Source organism: Teleopsis dalmanni, chromosome 2 (genome assembly GCF_002237135.1).
Source record: "Teleopsis dalmanni isolate 2A chromosome 2, ASM223713v2, whole genome shotgun sequence".
Classification (NCBI taxonomy): domain Eukaryota; kingdom Metazoa; phylum Arthropoda; class Insecta; order Diptera; family Diopsidae; genus Teleopsis; species Teleopsis dalmanni.
The window spans coordinates 215,451,208-215,469,816 of NC_051847.1; the positions used below are offsets into that span (position 1 = coordinate 215,451,208).

Sequence of the window (18,609 nt, forward strand, 5' to 3'; positions counted from 1 at the left end):
TTTTTTATCGGTCAGATTTGTGGAATTAAGAGTTAACTGAAGTATTTATAAAATATTTAGTAGTGTGAATTCATGAAATTATTTTAATTTTTCATATAGAACTGATTAATTTACTTAAATAAATCAAATTATTTTATAATTAATTAATTTATTCTTCGTAAAGTCAATGCTTCAACTTCAGTTTTACCTCAAATCGATATGTTACTCTGTAAAGCTGTGGAGATATAAGTCTTCTGCATTGTGTCACTGTGAAGCCTTTGGAAAGGAGTATCACTGTGAAAATATTACTCATTGCTAGGAATTTAATTTTAAAGTTAATTATTTTTGCTGAAAGCTACGCTTCTATGACGAGAAAAAAGTTATTTTAAAACTTAAATTGATTCGAATAGAAAAGAAAAGACAAAAACAAAAATTTAGTTAATTTATTGAGATTTGGCTGACACCTACAGTCCAAACAAATTGTATACGAACTATAAACTAATTAAAAAGAAATTCGAATATTTTCTAAGTCCACTGTTGATGAGTATTTGGCAGTTAAATTTTAATAAATTGACTAAATCTTTGTTCTTGCGTTTTCTTTTCTATTCGAACCCTTCTGGAATTTGATTTTGTTTCTAAAAAAACATAGATTATATTATATAACTGTATTTTTTTATTTGTATTTTTTTTTTATTTATGGTCTTGCACTCATTTCTACACATATCATCAGATTGTTTGTTTTTTTTTTCTGTCCATATTAAATTTTTAATTTTACACAAGAAAATCTAAATATTTGCAAATAAAAAAATTAATACAAATTTTTTATCTTGTGTAAGTAAAAATTTGTAAAAACTTTTCTGCTGTTTTCTTTTAATTTTCACTCAAAATAGACAACAACTTGCAGGCATACAAATGAAGCCCCATCAGTGCCAATGGAGGAAAAGTATTTCATTGATTTTCGAAGCCTCTGAAATTCGTGAAAATGCTGCACTGACGGCTCCAGCAACGAAACCAAAACTAGAAGGCACAACGGGAAAATGCTTATAAGCTGAATTCTGCACATTAAAGAAAAGATACAATAACACAAATCGAACGCATCAAAAGCCATGTTCTAGTGGTGATATTATCCGTCCACCCCGGCTTAAATGTACTCAAAAGAAAAATCTCTTGCCCAGTGTTTAGCCAATTAATAATGCGAAAACAGATAAAATTGCATAAAAGATTTAAATACCAGAAACTCAAACAGACTCACGTGTTGAAAATTCGCTACAATTAACAGTGGTGGCGATAACAGGTATATGCGTGTCACACATCGGCGTATCTCATAGATTGCCTAGGATTTCGATGATTCGATTGAGTGGTGCGTGTTTGCTTGCGAATTTGTGGTGTTCAATGTTTACAGAATTTATTAACTCAACACAATTGATACAAATTGAAAATGTGAATGTTGGGGTTGAATGGGAAGAGAGACCAGCTTACGTTACTATAGATACATTTTAATTAATTGAGAAGAAGTAGATTGTGCTTAAAGGTGCAACTTCTGATGCATATTTTTATTTAAATTAAAGTTCATATTTACACAGCTGAATTTATGAATTTTTATATAATTATTTCTAGCTTCTTCTAGCTATTCTGTAGCTACCTGTGTTAAAAGCTGATAGTTCGTAATAGAAGATAGTATTTGTTAATTATTTCACCATAATCGTCACCAATATTCACTTTAGCCCAATGTTGTAGTAAAATTGTAAAATATACCAAATTTTTTTCAAAAACTCATTCCCTTCAGTCTTGATAATAAAAATTTTACTACCGAAAATTAGGATAATAGTACTTGTAAACAGCACTCTAATGATCTTTATAATTTCTTTTATTAAATTATTTTAAACTATAAAAGTAATATAATTTTCTTTATTTAGGCTGAATTAAGATTGCTTTTAGCATCGATCAGTTTTTAATATAAATAAAATAAAATGTCTACTTATGTAACTATTGCTCGTACCACAACACTTCAATCGAAAATATACCGAATGTTTTATCATAATTGAATCTGATAGTGTTCTTTTATCATTTTAACGATTTGAACAAATATTGAATGCACCCAGGTCACAACTACATCGGGTCACAGCACCCGGTTGAAAAAAATACAACCGACAACTCCATCTCAAATGAAAGCATACATACTAATACTCTTCTACGTAACTTCACTTACCAGCCACAATGACCTCAACATTTCCAAATCCTATGGAATATCCAGAACCACTAAAGTAATGAGCATCTGGATTTCATGAAACCAGGTTTCTCCCTAGGTAGAGTGGTGCAAGTGAAACCACTTACTATTAGTTATACTCTAAAAAGTAAGGGGGAGGGGAGTGCATTCCTAAGGGACACACAATATTCTACTTCCGGAATATTCTGAACCCTACACCGAAGTGGGATTTTAGGGGGTCTAATCGGAAAATTCATATGAATATTATTGTATATAATTTAACACATAGTGGTCAGATGTTGCTGCATCTTTATTGGCTTCAAAGACAAAAACATAAGTTATTGTATTAAAATAATTAACACCTATTCCTATCTTCATGGTAAGAAAAAATCAACAAATCTGAAATCTGGCTTTAATAACTGCCTACAAATGTAAAAGCCTATATTACGAAATCCCATGGACCGTTTTTTCATTATAAAGCAGTACTTCAGCACACTTTTATGGTGTTCATATGAATGTCCTTCCTTCCTAGGTATATGGTTTGACAGTAGAATTCTGTGTAGATCACAAAAAGGGTTTTGCTTTTATTCCATACCCACTATTATTTCGCGCCCAATAAATATGTCTTATAGCACTTATTAGTAAAAACACACATTTCATTAAGTGACAGATTTGAGTTGTTTTTATCCTTTCGGAAATACTCCAAATATTCCAAATATGTTAAATATTTTTCCAACTGCTCCGAAATTAGTGGAACTGCTATATCAGCCAAAAGTATCAATGACCACAAACGTGTCAATATGACAAAGTGTGATGTACTTAGTGGTGACAGCTGGTCTAGGCATGGTTCTTAAAGTACAAAATAAAAAAAATTTAACAAAATTATTAAAAAGGAACTTCAGGACTATGTCGTTTAATAATTGAATTTATCAGGAAATAATTTTTGTTGTTTGGTGGCACTAAAAATTGACTTTTAAAAATGACAGTTAAGGAATAGTTTTCCATGCCCAGTGGCTAATAAACTGATATGTCTTAAATTACACCATCGTCTCATCAATATGTCGTGTATACTGGAATAATGTTTTTTTTTTTGATGATATCTCTTTGTCCTTCTGTTTTCAATGTTAAGTACACTTGAGTGAAGCGCGCTAAATTAATTGTAACGTGATATTTTCCGAAAGGGTTGCAAAGGGACTACTACTAATCAAGGTTTGCGCCTAAAGAAAAAATTTTAATACATTACATTAAAGTATACAAATTATAATATAAAAATACAAGAAAAAATATATAAATAACATGAAATACTCTTCTAAATATAAAACTTAAAATTAATTAATGTTTTCACTTTTTATTCCGCAATGTGAGAAAGTTTGTTCTTGAAAACGTTCACACATAACCAAAAATTAAATACTACTAATCAACCAAATTAAATCCTTAAATGATAGACATTAGACAAGATCAGTAAATATGCAAACATGGCATTAATCCTATTCTCTCTCGAACAAACAGCTCACGTTATCTATCACTGCTGCAAATTCGATTGCGAAATGTTATTTGTATCTATAATCCTTTGGAAAAATATTAAATTTCAATTACAGTCATTAAATAAAAATTAGTAAAAATAGTTGTAGCACAAATCGGCAAACAGCAATCATCATCACGATAAGAGCAAAAGTCACGTGTCAATGTATCTTTTGGCTTTCGATGTACTTACGAACTTATCTGCACCCTGTAATCTACCACAAAACGGCGCACACAAATTTACGCCTTTTATTGCGGTACAATGAAATAATTGAGTGCGGAAAAGGGGACGTTAGAGTACGCAAAATGCATGCAATTTTTATCAGATTATGTCTCATTTAAGGTCCTTCGGGATATTTACAGTATCATTACTGGTTGTGTATGGCTTAAGCAGTAGCCATTCAACAGGTGAGTTGGCGATTGTAGTGTGGGAACTTTTGCTTCACTCGCAAGGATTTTAAATTTAATAAATTAAATTTTTGGAACCAGTTTATTTTGATTTTGCTGTTTGGTTTGTAAAAGTCCTTCATTTTCAATCCAGAATATCAGATTACAGCTTGTTCCGCTGTGATTTGATGTGATACATTTTTCCCATCAAATGTGACTTTATTAAAACAATAGTTTTGACTTCTTAGTCGATTTTCTTGAGAACATAAAGAAATGATTTCGGATTTTCTTATTTAATTTAACATATAAACATAACAAATAATAAATCAGGATAATTATTTTATAAAGATTTTTTTCGAAGAACAACAAAAATTAATTTTATATTATTTTAATCAATTGAATTTTTGACTGACCATACAGCTGTTTCGAGTATTGCCAAATACCCAACATCAGTGGTCTTGGAAATAATTCTTGTATTTAATTATTTGTAAATAATTTTTTGAGATAAATTTTATAAACCATTTACTACCATATCTATAAACTGTTACTTATATAAGATCCACATAATTTCCGTTTCATCTTATTTATACCTCCTAAATAAGATTTTTAATAAGATTTATTTTAGAATTCAATTCAGACAAACAACTTCGTATTTATTCTATAGTAGAAAATTTATATCGCTCTCTTCAATTAATTTACTCTAGATTAAAAATTAGTTTACTGTGTATTTATTCTTACACCTTTATATAATTTTACATAATCTATTGTATATTGTTTCGTGTTTGCTGCCTTAAGATTACTTCTGTACTGTATAGATGGATAAATAATATATTCCATTTCAAAAAAAAGTTTTCCGGCAAACCATTTTCTACGACAAGAGTTTCTTTTCTACGATTAGACAACTCTTATAAAATGTTACATAGCTATTACCTATTGTGCTTTGTGATGCCACCTATGACTATTACTATGGATTGATAATTTTTTTGATTTAAAAGTAAAGTTTTCTGGAAAGCGAAAGTTATATGCAAATCAGGACTTGTCTATAGTTAATATTAAATGGCTTAAAAAATGAAGTACCTAGTCGTAGAAAGACTAAACTATTGTGGATTTATTGGTATTGATAATGGTCTCTGTTTTGGTTATATACTGGTACCGAAAATGGTGGGGTATAGATTGTTATAGAAGAAACTGATTTAAACTTACACGATTTTTCTACCACTAGTCGGAACTCTAAATATTATAGATTGTTTTTTAAAAACTTTGCTTTTTACATATGCGTTTCATAGACTAATTTTCAGTTCTCTTCCCTAAATATTAATCTGTTAATTTTAATCGTTCTTTAATAACCTCTTTTATTTAAAATAATTTAATGTTAGTAAATAATTGAAACAGTATTTAAAAATTAGTTTAGAGTCCTTGCCATTTGATCTTTATTAAAATTGCTTTCTTTGTCTGTAATCCGATCAATGATTATGTTGCTTTAGCTTCTGAGTAATATCTAAAATGAATCTATGAATAGAAACTTATCTGTCAAGATTATACTTGCGATACAACAGTTTAGCAAAAGTTGTTCTATATACTGAACACTGGCTTTTGGAAATAACATTGTATGTATATAAGGCACTATTTTAACGATTTTGAACTTATATAAAATTTTTACCTTTCTTGTAAATCTAAAGATACTTCATACTTCAAACAGTTTAATATTAACCGTAGACAAGTCCTGATTTACACATAATTGCGTATAGAAAACTTCTACATGCTAGCAATAGTACCCTGTGTGAAATATAGATAATACTACTCGTATTTAGTATTACTAACAATACAAGAATCTATTGTTTTATGAACATATATATTTACAGTTTGCAAAATCGAATCGAGACTGTTCATGGACTGTTCAAACGCCGTTAAGACTAGGCAAATGGTAGTGGTAGAAAAGGAGTATAGAGACCATTGGTTTTATTTTTTTTAGATAGCGTCTACGATATTTGTTATTTGTTATAATTTAAGATAAAGTAAATAAATATATTATTATATAAAAACAACTGAAATGTCTTTTTGAATCTCACAAATGAAAAACAAATGTCACTAACTGCTACAAGATTTCGGACCATATTTACTGCATATCATTTCATTTCCCAAATATTAGTAAAAATAATTCCGCAAGTGCACTAGTATCGTATATTAGCAGACACAATCATTTCAATTTTCTCCATATATGCTTTATTGAAACACATGTGAATACCTCCATACCTTGCATCCTCTTTAATATCTTAATACAATAGTTAGAACATTTAAGGACTATATAAAGCCCTTAGAACAGTGGTTCCCAACCGGTGGAGATGGTTAAAAATGGTCCGTGAATCAATTTTAAGAGGTGTGAATACATAGCTGAGACCTCACATATTGAATAACATGCACAAAAAATTTCCAAGTAATTATATACCTATTTTATAGCCTATATAATGTAGTTGTGGACTTATACAATTCATTATATATTATACCAGAGATACATAAAGCATATTAAAATAAAAACAAAAGTGTCATAGTGGTAAAAAATAGATTGGGAACCACAGCTTTAGAAAGAGATAGTTATACACCCTAAAACTATGGGTTCTAAACGCTGAGTTGTTCAGTATATATTGACTTAAATATGGAACTAATTTTTGTTTTATATTGAAACGAAACGACATACATCAATTAAATGCAAATTTTTAAGTAAATATATTTTATTTATTAATAAAAAAGTTTTATAGTTTGTATAAAATTTCTCTCCTGCTCACTCATTGGAAAAATACTTAAAATAACTAAAAGTGTTTTGTAAACTAGAAAAGCTTTAAAAAAAACTTAAATGTTTTCACTAACCAGTCGATCTATGTATATTATTAGATTTTTGGATCTTGTGGAGTTAATTTAACCAATTTAATAGATTCTTCCCATAATTTTTTAGCTTTTTCCTCATCCATAGCAGCGGCATTTAGTGTAGCTTCCTTGCAGTCCATATAATATTTTCCTGATACATTGGCAACTTCATCAGATGTAGCCAAGTAAATAGTGGTTTGAGCACCAGCTTTTGGTGTCTTGAAGAAACCTTTAGTAATTGCCATCATGGGTAAATTAAGTGGGAAAGGAATATTGCGCCATATACCAGAATCAATCATACCAGGATGTAAGAAGTTCACAGTAACACCACTACCTTCCAAACGCTTAGCCAATTCACGAGCAAAGTAAATATTTGCATATTTCGATACATAATACAAATAAGCAGCGGGGAAAGTGCCAATCGGGTTTAGTTTATCTAAGTTGACAGATGCCAAACGATATAATTCCGATGCTACTATGACAATACGTGATGGTGTACTCTTCTTTAGTACATCAATGAGTAAATGTGTAAGAAGGAAAGGACCGTAATGATTAGTAGCCATTGTTAATTCAATACCATCTTCACTTGTCTGACCACGGAAGGCCAAGGCCATGCCGGCATTGTGAATCAACACATCGATTTTCTTTTCATTCTTAACAATATCGGCAGCAAAATCGCGTACTGACTTTTGAGATCCCAAATCCAGTTTCTTCACGATTAGTTTGCTGTTGCCAGTCTCTTTTGTGATTTCATCTGAAGAAAATGAAAATGTATATATTTGTATTAATATATGACAAATAAAAATTATCTACCTTTCACTGCATTTGCTGTTTCCAAATTTCTGCAAGCCATTATAATACGGGCTCCACGCTTGGCCAAATCGCGGGTGGTCTCCTTTCCAATACCGCTGTTTGCACCGGTAATAATGACTGTTTTACCTTCCATTTTGTTCTGGAAAAATAAACAAATTTATTATTAAAGAGTTTACAGTTGCGAATTATATAAATAATAAAATTAATTAATAATTATGTACATATTACACATGGTAATGCTGTGTTTATCCGTATATTATTGCAGAAACCACACGTAGGAAAAAGCACTCAAGTTAGTTGTATAAAAAAAATAGACTATCTAATATAACTCTTATAATTTGTATTTAGTGTCTAACATACTATATAGACTATTTTATTACTTCTTGCTCTGTTATTCAAAATATAAAGCGTTAGGTATGCATAAAAAAAGTTATCTACACAAATAGAAGTCATACGAAAAATAACCTGTTATTAAACACATTTAATTATTAATTACTACATCATTACATTACAGAATTGTGTATAAAATTGGAGGAAGATGCTGGAACCCTATGAATATAGCGCAGTGGCATATCCGGGAGGCTTAGGTGATATACCATACCCTTAACAATATAATCTATATATAATACACTTAAAAAAACTCTGCCAAAAGAATATTTTATAGTATATACTCCAGAGATACAATTCTGATCATGTCACACTAAAAAGCGCCAAAAAAATCCAATTTGAGGTATCAATATCTGGAAGAGGATGAAGGATTGAAGGATTTCAAGAACGACCGATATTCAAATAGAAAAAGCAGAATAAGATGTAGGAATGTTTATGTTAAATAATAGAAATTATTAGCAATTTAAATTTCGTTATAGATTTTTTAAAAATCTGTATTCGATCTATAGCCCAATGATCTATAGTCAACATTTGCTACTACTTAATGAAATATCAACTAAAATTTTATTAATAGTATCGATAGCGGCATGAAAGAGTTTTTAGAGACGCCTTGTTGCCACACAAAAAAATTATGTATCATCAATATTTCACTTATATATGATTAATTAAAAGTCGAGTCATACTTTCCAACAGTTTGCTTAGGATTTTGCTAATGTGCCACGACGACCTATTCTATTAAAGATATACTTTAGAAGAATAACGGAAAAACGGAAAGAACACGATCAGATACGATCAAAACCGTAATCACAGTTAAGTTAACAATACACATATAGTATATTCATATACTCCAATCAGGTCTTACCCTCACTCAACTACAGCATGTATAGTAGTACAATAATTAGAATAAACGGGATCGGGAAGTTAATCATTCTTAGTCAAAGGGTTAAGAAGAAACCAGAAGTTGCAAAGAAAGTATAAATAATATACTAATAGTAAAAAGTTCTACCTTTAATAACTATAAAATATGTTTACTTACTGATTATCTGGCGCTATACCTATATGATCTAATTCCGCATTTTATTCGATTATTATAAGTTTCGGAAAATATGATTGTATACGCGTATATCTATAGGAAAATTAAGATATACGAGTCCACTAATTAAGATGGTGAAAGTATTATTGTCATTAAATTATATACTCGTATTATATTTCCTGAATAAACAATGCTTATTACGTCAATAAACTTAAATGAACTGCAGTTTTAAATACTATTAACTTCTTATCACGACCTTTTAGCAATTATTTATAGTAAATATTTAATAATAATGTGCTACAGTGCTTTTCTACACCTAATAATTATTGAAATTTATTATTATTTAATAACAAAACAACAGATTTTTTAAACGACATCACCTTTCGGTCTTTTTATGAGTATGATTAAGCAATGAGTATCTCAATTTTTACAGTGTATTTTAGTATAAGATACCGTGGTATGACAACGAAACTTATAAGCTATGATTAAATGAAACTGTTCCGGTTTTAATTTTAACAACTTTTTCAATTTTTTTATTATGTTAATTTATCCGTAAAACTAATTTTATTATATGTACCTATACCTTGTCATAAAAATTTTTATCATCATTAAATTCTGACCTTACTACGGATATATTAAACATTGAGGGAATTTTTAGGTAATTAAGTTTAATTTAAGTTTAGTTGAGATAACTAGAGAAGTAGGGAATTGTTTTTAGTTTATATATGATTTTTTTATTTCTCTAACACACACTTATTGTGAGTCCGGCTGAAATGGAGGAAGACCAACAAACCGTACCCAATTTTAAACATTATATACTGCATTAGAATTTTCTATCTCATAATTCTATAGATAATTTATATTCATACCTCAACTTTGTTTAAGAATTCGGTTCTCTCATACCCAACAGAGATTACTAGGTAAAATAAAGTAGTTCCTGCTAATAGGGTTGTAATTTACATTTGCGCTCGATACTAAATGACACAGTCATTCATGAAATCGTTTTCAATTAACTGGGTCTTAGTATGTCAATTGGAGTGCCTAATCATTACAGGGTCTTTTACACAGAGTAATGATAATTCACTGCGGAGCAAAGTGGGTCCTAAGCTATATAGTTTCTTACTTACTACTATGGTATCGGATTGTTGCTTATTTGGAATGCTTAAAATAATCAAATTTTAATCTACACCCCAAAGACTTTTGTCAGAGTAGTGGCTCTGCAGATGAGAAGGAAACTGAAATCCATATTGTGTATCAGTGTTTTTCATTGGCTAAGTGACAAAATAAAATCTTTGAGCCCCTAACCTGACAGAGATATTATCTTTTGAAACTTCAGACAAAGCCAAGCTTACAGACGTATCAAGTCGGTTCCTTTTATTTGAATAGGGCAGTAGTTCATTTTCAAAGTAATGGTGTTATTTCTGCATTAAATGTTCACTCTTACTTATAATTGCATCTTCAGGTTTAGCAAACAACAGTGTACGATGTTGACACTTCAACAATCACCTAATGAACTGTAATGGGAGACTTAAGTAGATTAACATTACTCCTTGTGACACTTAGAAAAGTATTAGTTGTTTTGTGATATATAATGATATTATGGTATGTAGTAGTTTTACTTATCTGTCTGAAATTTTCTTTCTTTTCAGTAATTATAAATTTTATAAACCTCTACGGTAATATTGTACATGAAAGTTATTTAAGCTATTATACAGAACTAATGGTTTAATTGTCCTCTCCACCTTGTCTATTAATTTACTAAAATTGAAACTAATTACTGTAATTTCTCCTACAAATGCTAAGTAAATAGCCTTTAATAGCCTTTAATAGCCTTTAATAGCCTTTAACTACAACAACGTTTTACATATTTTGTGAAGAATGTTTTGAAATGCGACGCTGAAAACTTATATTAATAATATATTTCTTCGACCGACTTTAAGTGTTGCAGAAAATTGAATAAAATAAATACTCGATAATGGCCAATACTTGATAATCATTAAAAATATGTTAATATTATGTTAAAATCACATTATACAAATTAAGTATTGTATTCTATATTGCAGAAGTATATATATTTAACAAAAAAAACTTTTTTAAACAAAACTTTTTTTATATACATATATGAATAAACAACTTAGAGTGAGGCTTATAACGTGGCTGGAGCCTAGTTAACGGATGCACCATCTGTATCATATTAATATACATTTAATCTTTATTTAAATATTATTTCAAAAGTAATAGGTATTTTGTTAATATTAAAAATATATTGTATCTGTTTATTAAAATTAATATCAAATAGATTTTTTAAATAGAAATGTAAAATACTTTCAAAAATGTCCAACATTATATCGTATATGCGAAAAGAAAATTAAAATAGAATTATGTCTACAGTTTTTAACTCATCCATAGAAATAAATTAAAATAGAACTTTCAACCAACAGAATAGGGAAATTGGGACTACTAAAGCCATAATGTGTAATTATTCCAATTTTTACCTCAGTGAAGCATCTGCCGGATGTTATGCGTAAGTAGAAGCGAATACTCAATAAAGTGGCAACGAATGCCGAAAAAAGTGCCATTAGAAAGACGTCGCATACGTAATGCTCACTTGACAACAAACCCAAGAAACCCATCTAAAATATGCATAAGTAAATAATTATTATATCTGCAAAACACTCTTTTATTTCTATAACATAATTATAGTTAGTGGACTAAGAGTGGCAACGTGACAGCGGTAAAAAAACAATAATGAATTTTTTATAATTTATTCACGAATTTTTATAATTCAGTCTGAGTCTGATTTTATTGATATTTTTTTATATTTCTTTTACTCTTTTTTTTTTGAATTTTAGTTGTTACACAACACACGATCAGCAACGCTTATTCCAGTTAAGATACTTTATATTTTGATACAAACAAATTTTCGACAATTTTTTTGTTTTTTTTTGTATCTTGTATGTTTGTATGTCAAATGAAATTTAGAGTTTAAGGTTAAATTTAATTAGCAAATATTTTGTAATCAAATTCAAAACTAACACAAACTGCAAAATCTATTATAAAATTTGTTAATATAATTTTTATTTCTTAATATTATTATTTTTTTTTTTTATAAAGAAAGTATCTATTTATATTATTGCAAGAAAAACTTTTTTTGTATTTTAATTATATTTTTTTAACGGTTACCTAAAGTAAAAAATTTGTAAAAATAAATCTTACGAAAGGGGGTAAGTCGATATTCTGCATTATAACTTCATTTCACCTTATATATGTATGGACTAACCATTGTTAAACTCAGTGAAGCATCTGCCGGATGTTATGCGTAAGTAGAAGCGAATACTCAATAAAGTGGCAACGAATGCCGAAAAAAGTGCCATTAGAAAGACGTCGCATACGTAATGCTCACTTGACAACAAACCCAAGAAACCCATCTAAAATATGCATAAGTAAATAATTATTATATCTGCAAAACACTCTTTTATTTCTATAACATAATTATAGTTAGTGGACTAAGAGTGGCAACGTGACAGCGGTAAAAAAACAATAATGAATTTTTTATAATTTATTCACGAATTTTTATAATTCAGTCTGAGTCTGATTTTATTGATATTTTTTTATATTTCTTTTACTCTTTTTTTTTTGAATTTTAGTTGTTACACAACACACGATCAGCAACGCTTATTCCAGTTAAGATACTTTATATTTTGATACAAACAAATTTTCGACAATTTTTTTGTTTTTTTTTGTATCTTGTATGTTTGTATGTCAAGATGAAATTTAGAGTTTAAGGTTAAATTTAATTAGCAAATATTTTGTAATCAAATTCAAAACTAACACAAACTGCAAAATCTATTATAAAATTTGTTAATATAATTTTTATTTCTTAATATTATTATTTTTTTTTTTTATAAAGAAAGTATCTATTTATATTATTGCAAGAAAAACTTTTTTTGTATTTTAATTATATTTTTTTAACGGTTACCTAAAGTAAAAAATTTGTAAAAATAAATCTTACGAAAGGGGGTAAGTCGATATTCTGCAATTATAACTTCATTTCACCTTATATATGTATGGACTAACCATTGTTAACAAAGTTTGTAACTGCTGTTATCGATAAAAAAAAGTATATATCAATAATCATACATATAATATATAAAAAAATATATAATAAATATCTACATAAATAAATAGCAAAGTGAAAAAGAATATTTTTTGTCTTATTCATAATCAATTTAATTAAATGCAGTTGCTAAATATACTTTATTCGAGTCAATAATGAAAATTTTAAATAGTTTCTTAGTCCAAATGAATCTAAACTCTATTAACAACCACCTTTCAAAACTCGTATACGAGAAAACTGGCACCTGCATATTCTAATAAAAAAGGGTAATAAAATTCGCCCATCTCAACTGGTCGTCTTTTACAATAATCAAAAAATGGATCTCTCAACTTCATCAAACTTTCATTGAACAGAATGAAACTTGGAGTTTTAAACGAAGGCAAATTTTAATTAATATAGGTATAATAGATTTTTATAATAATATATATTGGTATAATAGATTTTAAAACCAATGATATACCATTGCACCCTGCTTATTACAGAGAGATACCTAAGTCAGGGCTTTGAAGTTTTTGAGGTTAATGCTAATGTAGTCACTATTAGGGTAAAAAAAACTATGTTTAAAGGAACAGTTTGTAAGGATGGCTTTTTTAATGTATGAGAGAGAAACTATGTTTTGTATTATTACAAAAATTGGTAGCTTATGATTTAGGGAACTTGCACTAAACTATTCTATGCAAAGTCTTGTATAGAATAGAATATACAAAGTCTTGTATAGAATAAAGTGAATTCTCTAGAACTGTGTATGTAAAGGTCTTTAGGTTTAAAGTTAACATCCGTTTATAGTCTTTATTCAAATGAAGTAGTGAGACATATCAATTAGAATAATTTAAAAATAATACTACTTAAACAATAAAAATGAGTTGATTTCATTTAAATGCAAATGTAAAGAATCTCATCTTTCAAATTACAAAATTGTAAATATTATGAACATTGTTAAGTAGATTTCAATTTCATCATAAAAAACAAATAACAAAATTAATTACATGAGTAATTCATGGGAAATTATTTATTGCGAAAAAAATTGTTTACATTTTCGTTTTTTAAGGCCATAAAAAAAAATCTACTAAAAAATATTATTTATTTAAACATGAAAACTATAGATGATCAGGTAAATATTTATTTTTCTTTATGATCAATCATTTGGAAAAAAAATCACTTTTACTATATTTAGTATATCTTTTAGATCGGCTTCGATACTATAAGTATCAGTTATATATATTGAAGAAAGCAGTGCTAAAACCCATAAATTAGTACGTGTATTTATATAATATTTATAACTATAGTTAGGCTTATTGCATGCAATTTTAAAAAACCTTTTAGAATTTCTGATCCAAATATTTGAACGCTTTATCAAAAGTACCAATTAATTTTTACGCTCTTATAACATTTATAAAAATACAATACAGTAAATATTCGCTATTTATATGTAGATAGCATAATGTAATCTAGCCAGTTAGTAGAATTAACCGATCGCGCTATATATAACTATTTATATCTCTGTTTATATGACTCTGTCAAAACTCTTTCAATATTTAACTCTCAATATTTAGTGAAACTAATTAGCATAATAAAGAAAAAGTCAATAGTGGTTTACGATTCTAGTTCTGCAGAGTACAATTATCTAAAAAAATCTTTTTCATTACAAAAGATCATAATGTATTCTTTTAAATAGTTCTGTAATTGTAGATAAGACAATTCATGTCCCAAAAGTATCCAACTGGCTCAAAACAAATTCGAGTAATTACAAAAAGCAATATCAGAAGCCTCAACTCTTTATGATCTATAATAGATAACATTCCATCAAATCAGTTAGACATCTCAAATTTTAAAATGGCTCAGCCGATATGAGAATCTCGAATCCATAAACCGAATATGAGTTGGAGAATGTTTCAACAGCTTCATTATTACATTAATATAAAAATTATTATAACGAAAAATGTACTAGAACCGGTAGGGGCGATTTCACAGTCGTTACTTAAGTCTCAAAACTGAATTAAGAATGAATTAAGTCTATTATAACAAAAAATGTACTAGAACTCTTAGGGGCGCTTTCACAGTCGTAATTTAAGTCTCAAAACTGACTTAAGAATGAACAAATTAAGTCAGCAGAGTTGATGATTAAGCCAGTATTAAGACTACGGCACGACTATAAAATAGTGCCTAAATAACATATACGTGCCTTATGTTGTAGTTCCAAGTGATATATTTGAGCACCATGTATATAAACAAGTTTAATATGAAAGGTCCGAATTTTTAAACTAATTGTAAGAATTGGCATGTTAAACAAACGGTTCAAGAAACATAAATCTTTTTGACCTAAAATACCCAATTATTGATGGAGAAATATGAATACTAAACCAGTTATAAATATTAGCATTTGGGTGATATTTGAAATCCTTTAAATTCATTTCTTTGTTTTTTATAAAATCTGAATCCCCAAAAAATTTGTTTAAAACCTATGTGTGTTTTGTTTAATAATGTTTTTTTTGTATATAAAATATATTATATACATATTTATACATATTTTCAAAAAAAAACATATATTTTTTTTAGTTTAATACTAATTAAAATTTTGCTTAGTCATATCATTTAATTCATTTCACTGTTCCATATATGAATTCTACTAAAATCGGTAAGGCAGCCGGTGTCTACTCTAATATTGTATTATAGGGAGATTATTGCTATAACATTTTCCGCCTAACATATTCTCTATAAATATCTTTTTTAAAAAATCTTTAATATATGTATATATATAAAGTAATTAATTTCAAAAGCTTTTTATTTATTAATTAATCATTTATAATTTAATTTTATTATTTAAAGTGTGATGACTTAGCTAATATGTCTTATTTATTTATAGTATTTTAAGTAGTCCACTACATTCGTTTACGTTTTTTACAATAATAGTATCTATTCAATAATAGATATGAGAATTGTATAATATTAAAATGATTTTTTAAAGTCGTGCTTTTTAACAATTTAGCGTTAATATTTAAAATAATTTTTTGATTCATTATAATAACAAGTTATTATATAATAAACATATGCATTTTGTTTTTATTTAATTGTGTTAATTTTGATAAATGATTAAAATCTCTTGAGAAACGTATATGTAAACTAACACTTTCACTTCATTGAAATGACCACAAAAAACTTACAGATTACAGATTACGAAATATTTCTTTTAAAAACAAAATGTAAAAAAAAACGCTATAAAATATATCGGAATAAAAAGCATTAAATAAAGCTAAAACCAAAGTTCAATGACAATTTAACAATGTTTTTTTTAACCACGTCACAACGTAGCAAAAGCGAAGAAGATACAAGATACATATTTCAACTTTCTTTATACCATTTTTCTCTTTTTTTATATTTTTATTTTTTTTCTTTTTTAATTTTTACTTATTTCATTTTTTCATGGCTATTTTCCGAAACTCTTGACTATAAAACTTACAAGAATTTTATTAAATATACATGCATATTCCACAAAAATTATGTATCTGTATCTTAACACACACGAGCAGATTTTGACCTCATTAAGCAACTTTTTACTTAAGCAGCAATTTTTCAAAATAAATTCCAAGCAAATTTCCAAATAAAATTTTATATTTCAGTAATTAATTTTTTTAACCGAGTTCAGATTGACCATTAATAACTTACCTTTTTTTTTTAATTTATTTCAAATTTCAAATTAGCACTTTTTATTTAACTATTAAATAATTATTATTATTTATTATTCTACTATGAGATACTTTTGTCTTAACAACCTTCGCCTTGAACGTTCGCTTAAAGACTGGCTCAAACATCGCGTTGAAGTTTTATTCAACAGGTTGCCATCTATTCAGAGCTACATTTAGCTTGTTGGGTTTATTTCGCCGCTATTACCTAAGCTGTTGGGCCAGATTTAAATTTCACTAAGAGCGCTGAAATCTATGTTTTCTTTTTGCCGCCTATTAAAGCGGTGAATCCATAATTTATGTTAAAGCCTTGTTTTGTGAGAACACTTCAAGTTGAACTTACTTTTCTGAATTCTCTTTGAACTAGTAAAAGTGTGAATCGCTATCTCAGGTTACTCGTATTTACTTCGAACTAGTCTCTTGAAAATAAATCTCTTAGTTACTTAGAGTTTGACGAAAAATCATTCATATACATAATTTAATAAACATACAAAAATGAGAAAATTATCTTTTCAGTGACGTACTTCGATGCTGCAAGTAAAGTTTGCTCCTTAAGTCTTTCCAATTTCAACGAGATTAAGAGTATGGAAAAAATACATTTTTTAGATACTAAATGCTCTATGTGTGGTAATAGCTGATTAACTGTAAGGTTATTGAATACTAAACAGTTTATAAGATTCTAAATATGTACATTAAATCTGTCAAAAATATATCTAACTATAGCTTAAGGTAAGCGACTACTGCGGAAGTGGTAGACTTGCCCGGTTATTTTATTTTTATTTCTGTAATTTTCGAGGTTTGAATCCGTGGTATCACAACGGGCCATTATTTGTGTTCAAGTAGGCTTAGATTTACAATGCCACACCTAACCTAACCTAACTGTGAAAGTAGTGCATAAGAGGAAGAAAAAAAAACGTTGCTTATCGGGTTTTTTATAATCAAATACTTACTTTAATAATATATAGGACATCCCCAATAACTGCCTTGAAGACATTATTCATTTTAGCAAACAATGCTGCTGTGCTCCGATCCAAATAATGGTATACCATATGTATCATTGGTAATCACGTGGCATTATAACGGAACTTTTTCTTAGTGTTTAAGTGACCAGAGTGAAACCAGACGGATGTATACAATATGAAAAGAAGTATTTTTTTTACTGATATATTTATAATCTGTCTTTCTGGCTCTCTCGTTACCTCTCTCTCTCTCTCTCTCTTTTAGTGTAGGCAGACCTATCTAACTAGGATGGCAACATAGGTTCAGGAAACCTTGGCTTTATTCTGAAAAGGAAAAGCGTTCTTTTGTTAAACTAATTTCCAGCAGTACCGATCTTTGACTTTAATCAAAACGGTACTCAATGTCATAACCGCAAGCCAACTCATCCCATAATTACAATCCCGTTCTCATGATTCATGATTTGCAATGAAACTTGATCAGTCTTGTAATAAATGTTGCTGGAGCTTTAGCTCTACAGATGAGCAGGAAATCGTATTCAACCACACATGTCAGTGCCTATCATTGCTACGAAAAGAGTATTTAAGAAAAGATTACAAGCCTCTTTTCTAACTAATCTGAAAGATCTGTCAACCTTAAAAATTGGGATCATGTTATTGACATCAGA

At 28.4% G+C, this 18,609-nt stretch overlaps 1 protein-coding gene across 1 annotated transcript; it reads right to left on the reverse strand.

Moving 5' to 3' along the window:
- Nucleotides 1-6,815: 6,815 nt before the first annotated feature.
- Nucleotides 6,816-17,081, reverse strand: LOC119682331 (retinol dehydrogenase 14-like). The gene is made up of 3 exons (XM_038095745.1): nucleotides 16,969-17,081; nucleotides 7,769-7,907; nucleotides 6,816-7,709 (listed from the first exon to the last, which is right to left on the reverse strand). The coding sequence occupies exons 2-3, from the start codon at nucleotides 7,899-7,901 to the stop codon at nucleotides 6,979-6,981; spliced, it is 864 nt and encodes a 287-aa protein (XP_037951673.1). The 5' UTR covers nucleotides 7,902-7,907; nucleotides 16,969-17,081; the 3' UTR covers nucleotides 6,816-6,978.
- Between the last annotated feature and the right edge of the window lie 1,528 nt (nucleotides 17,082-18,609).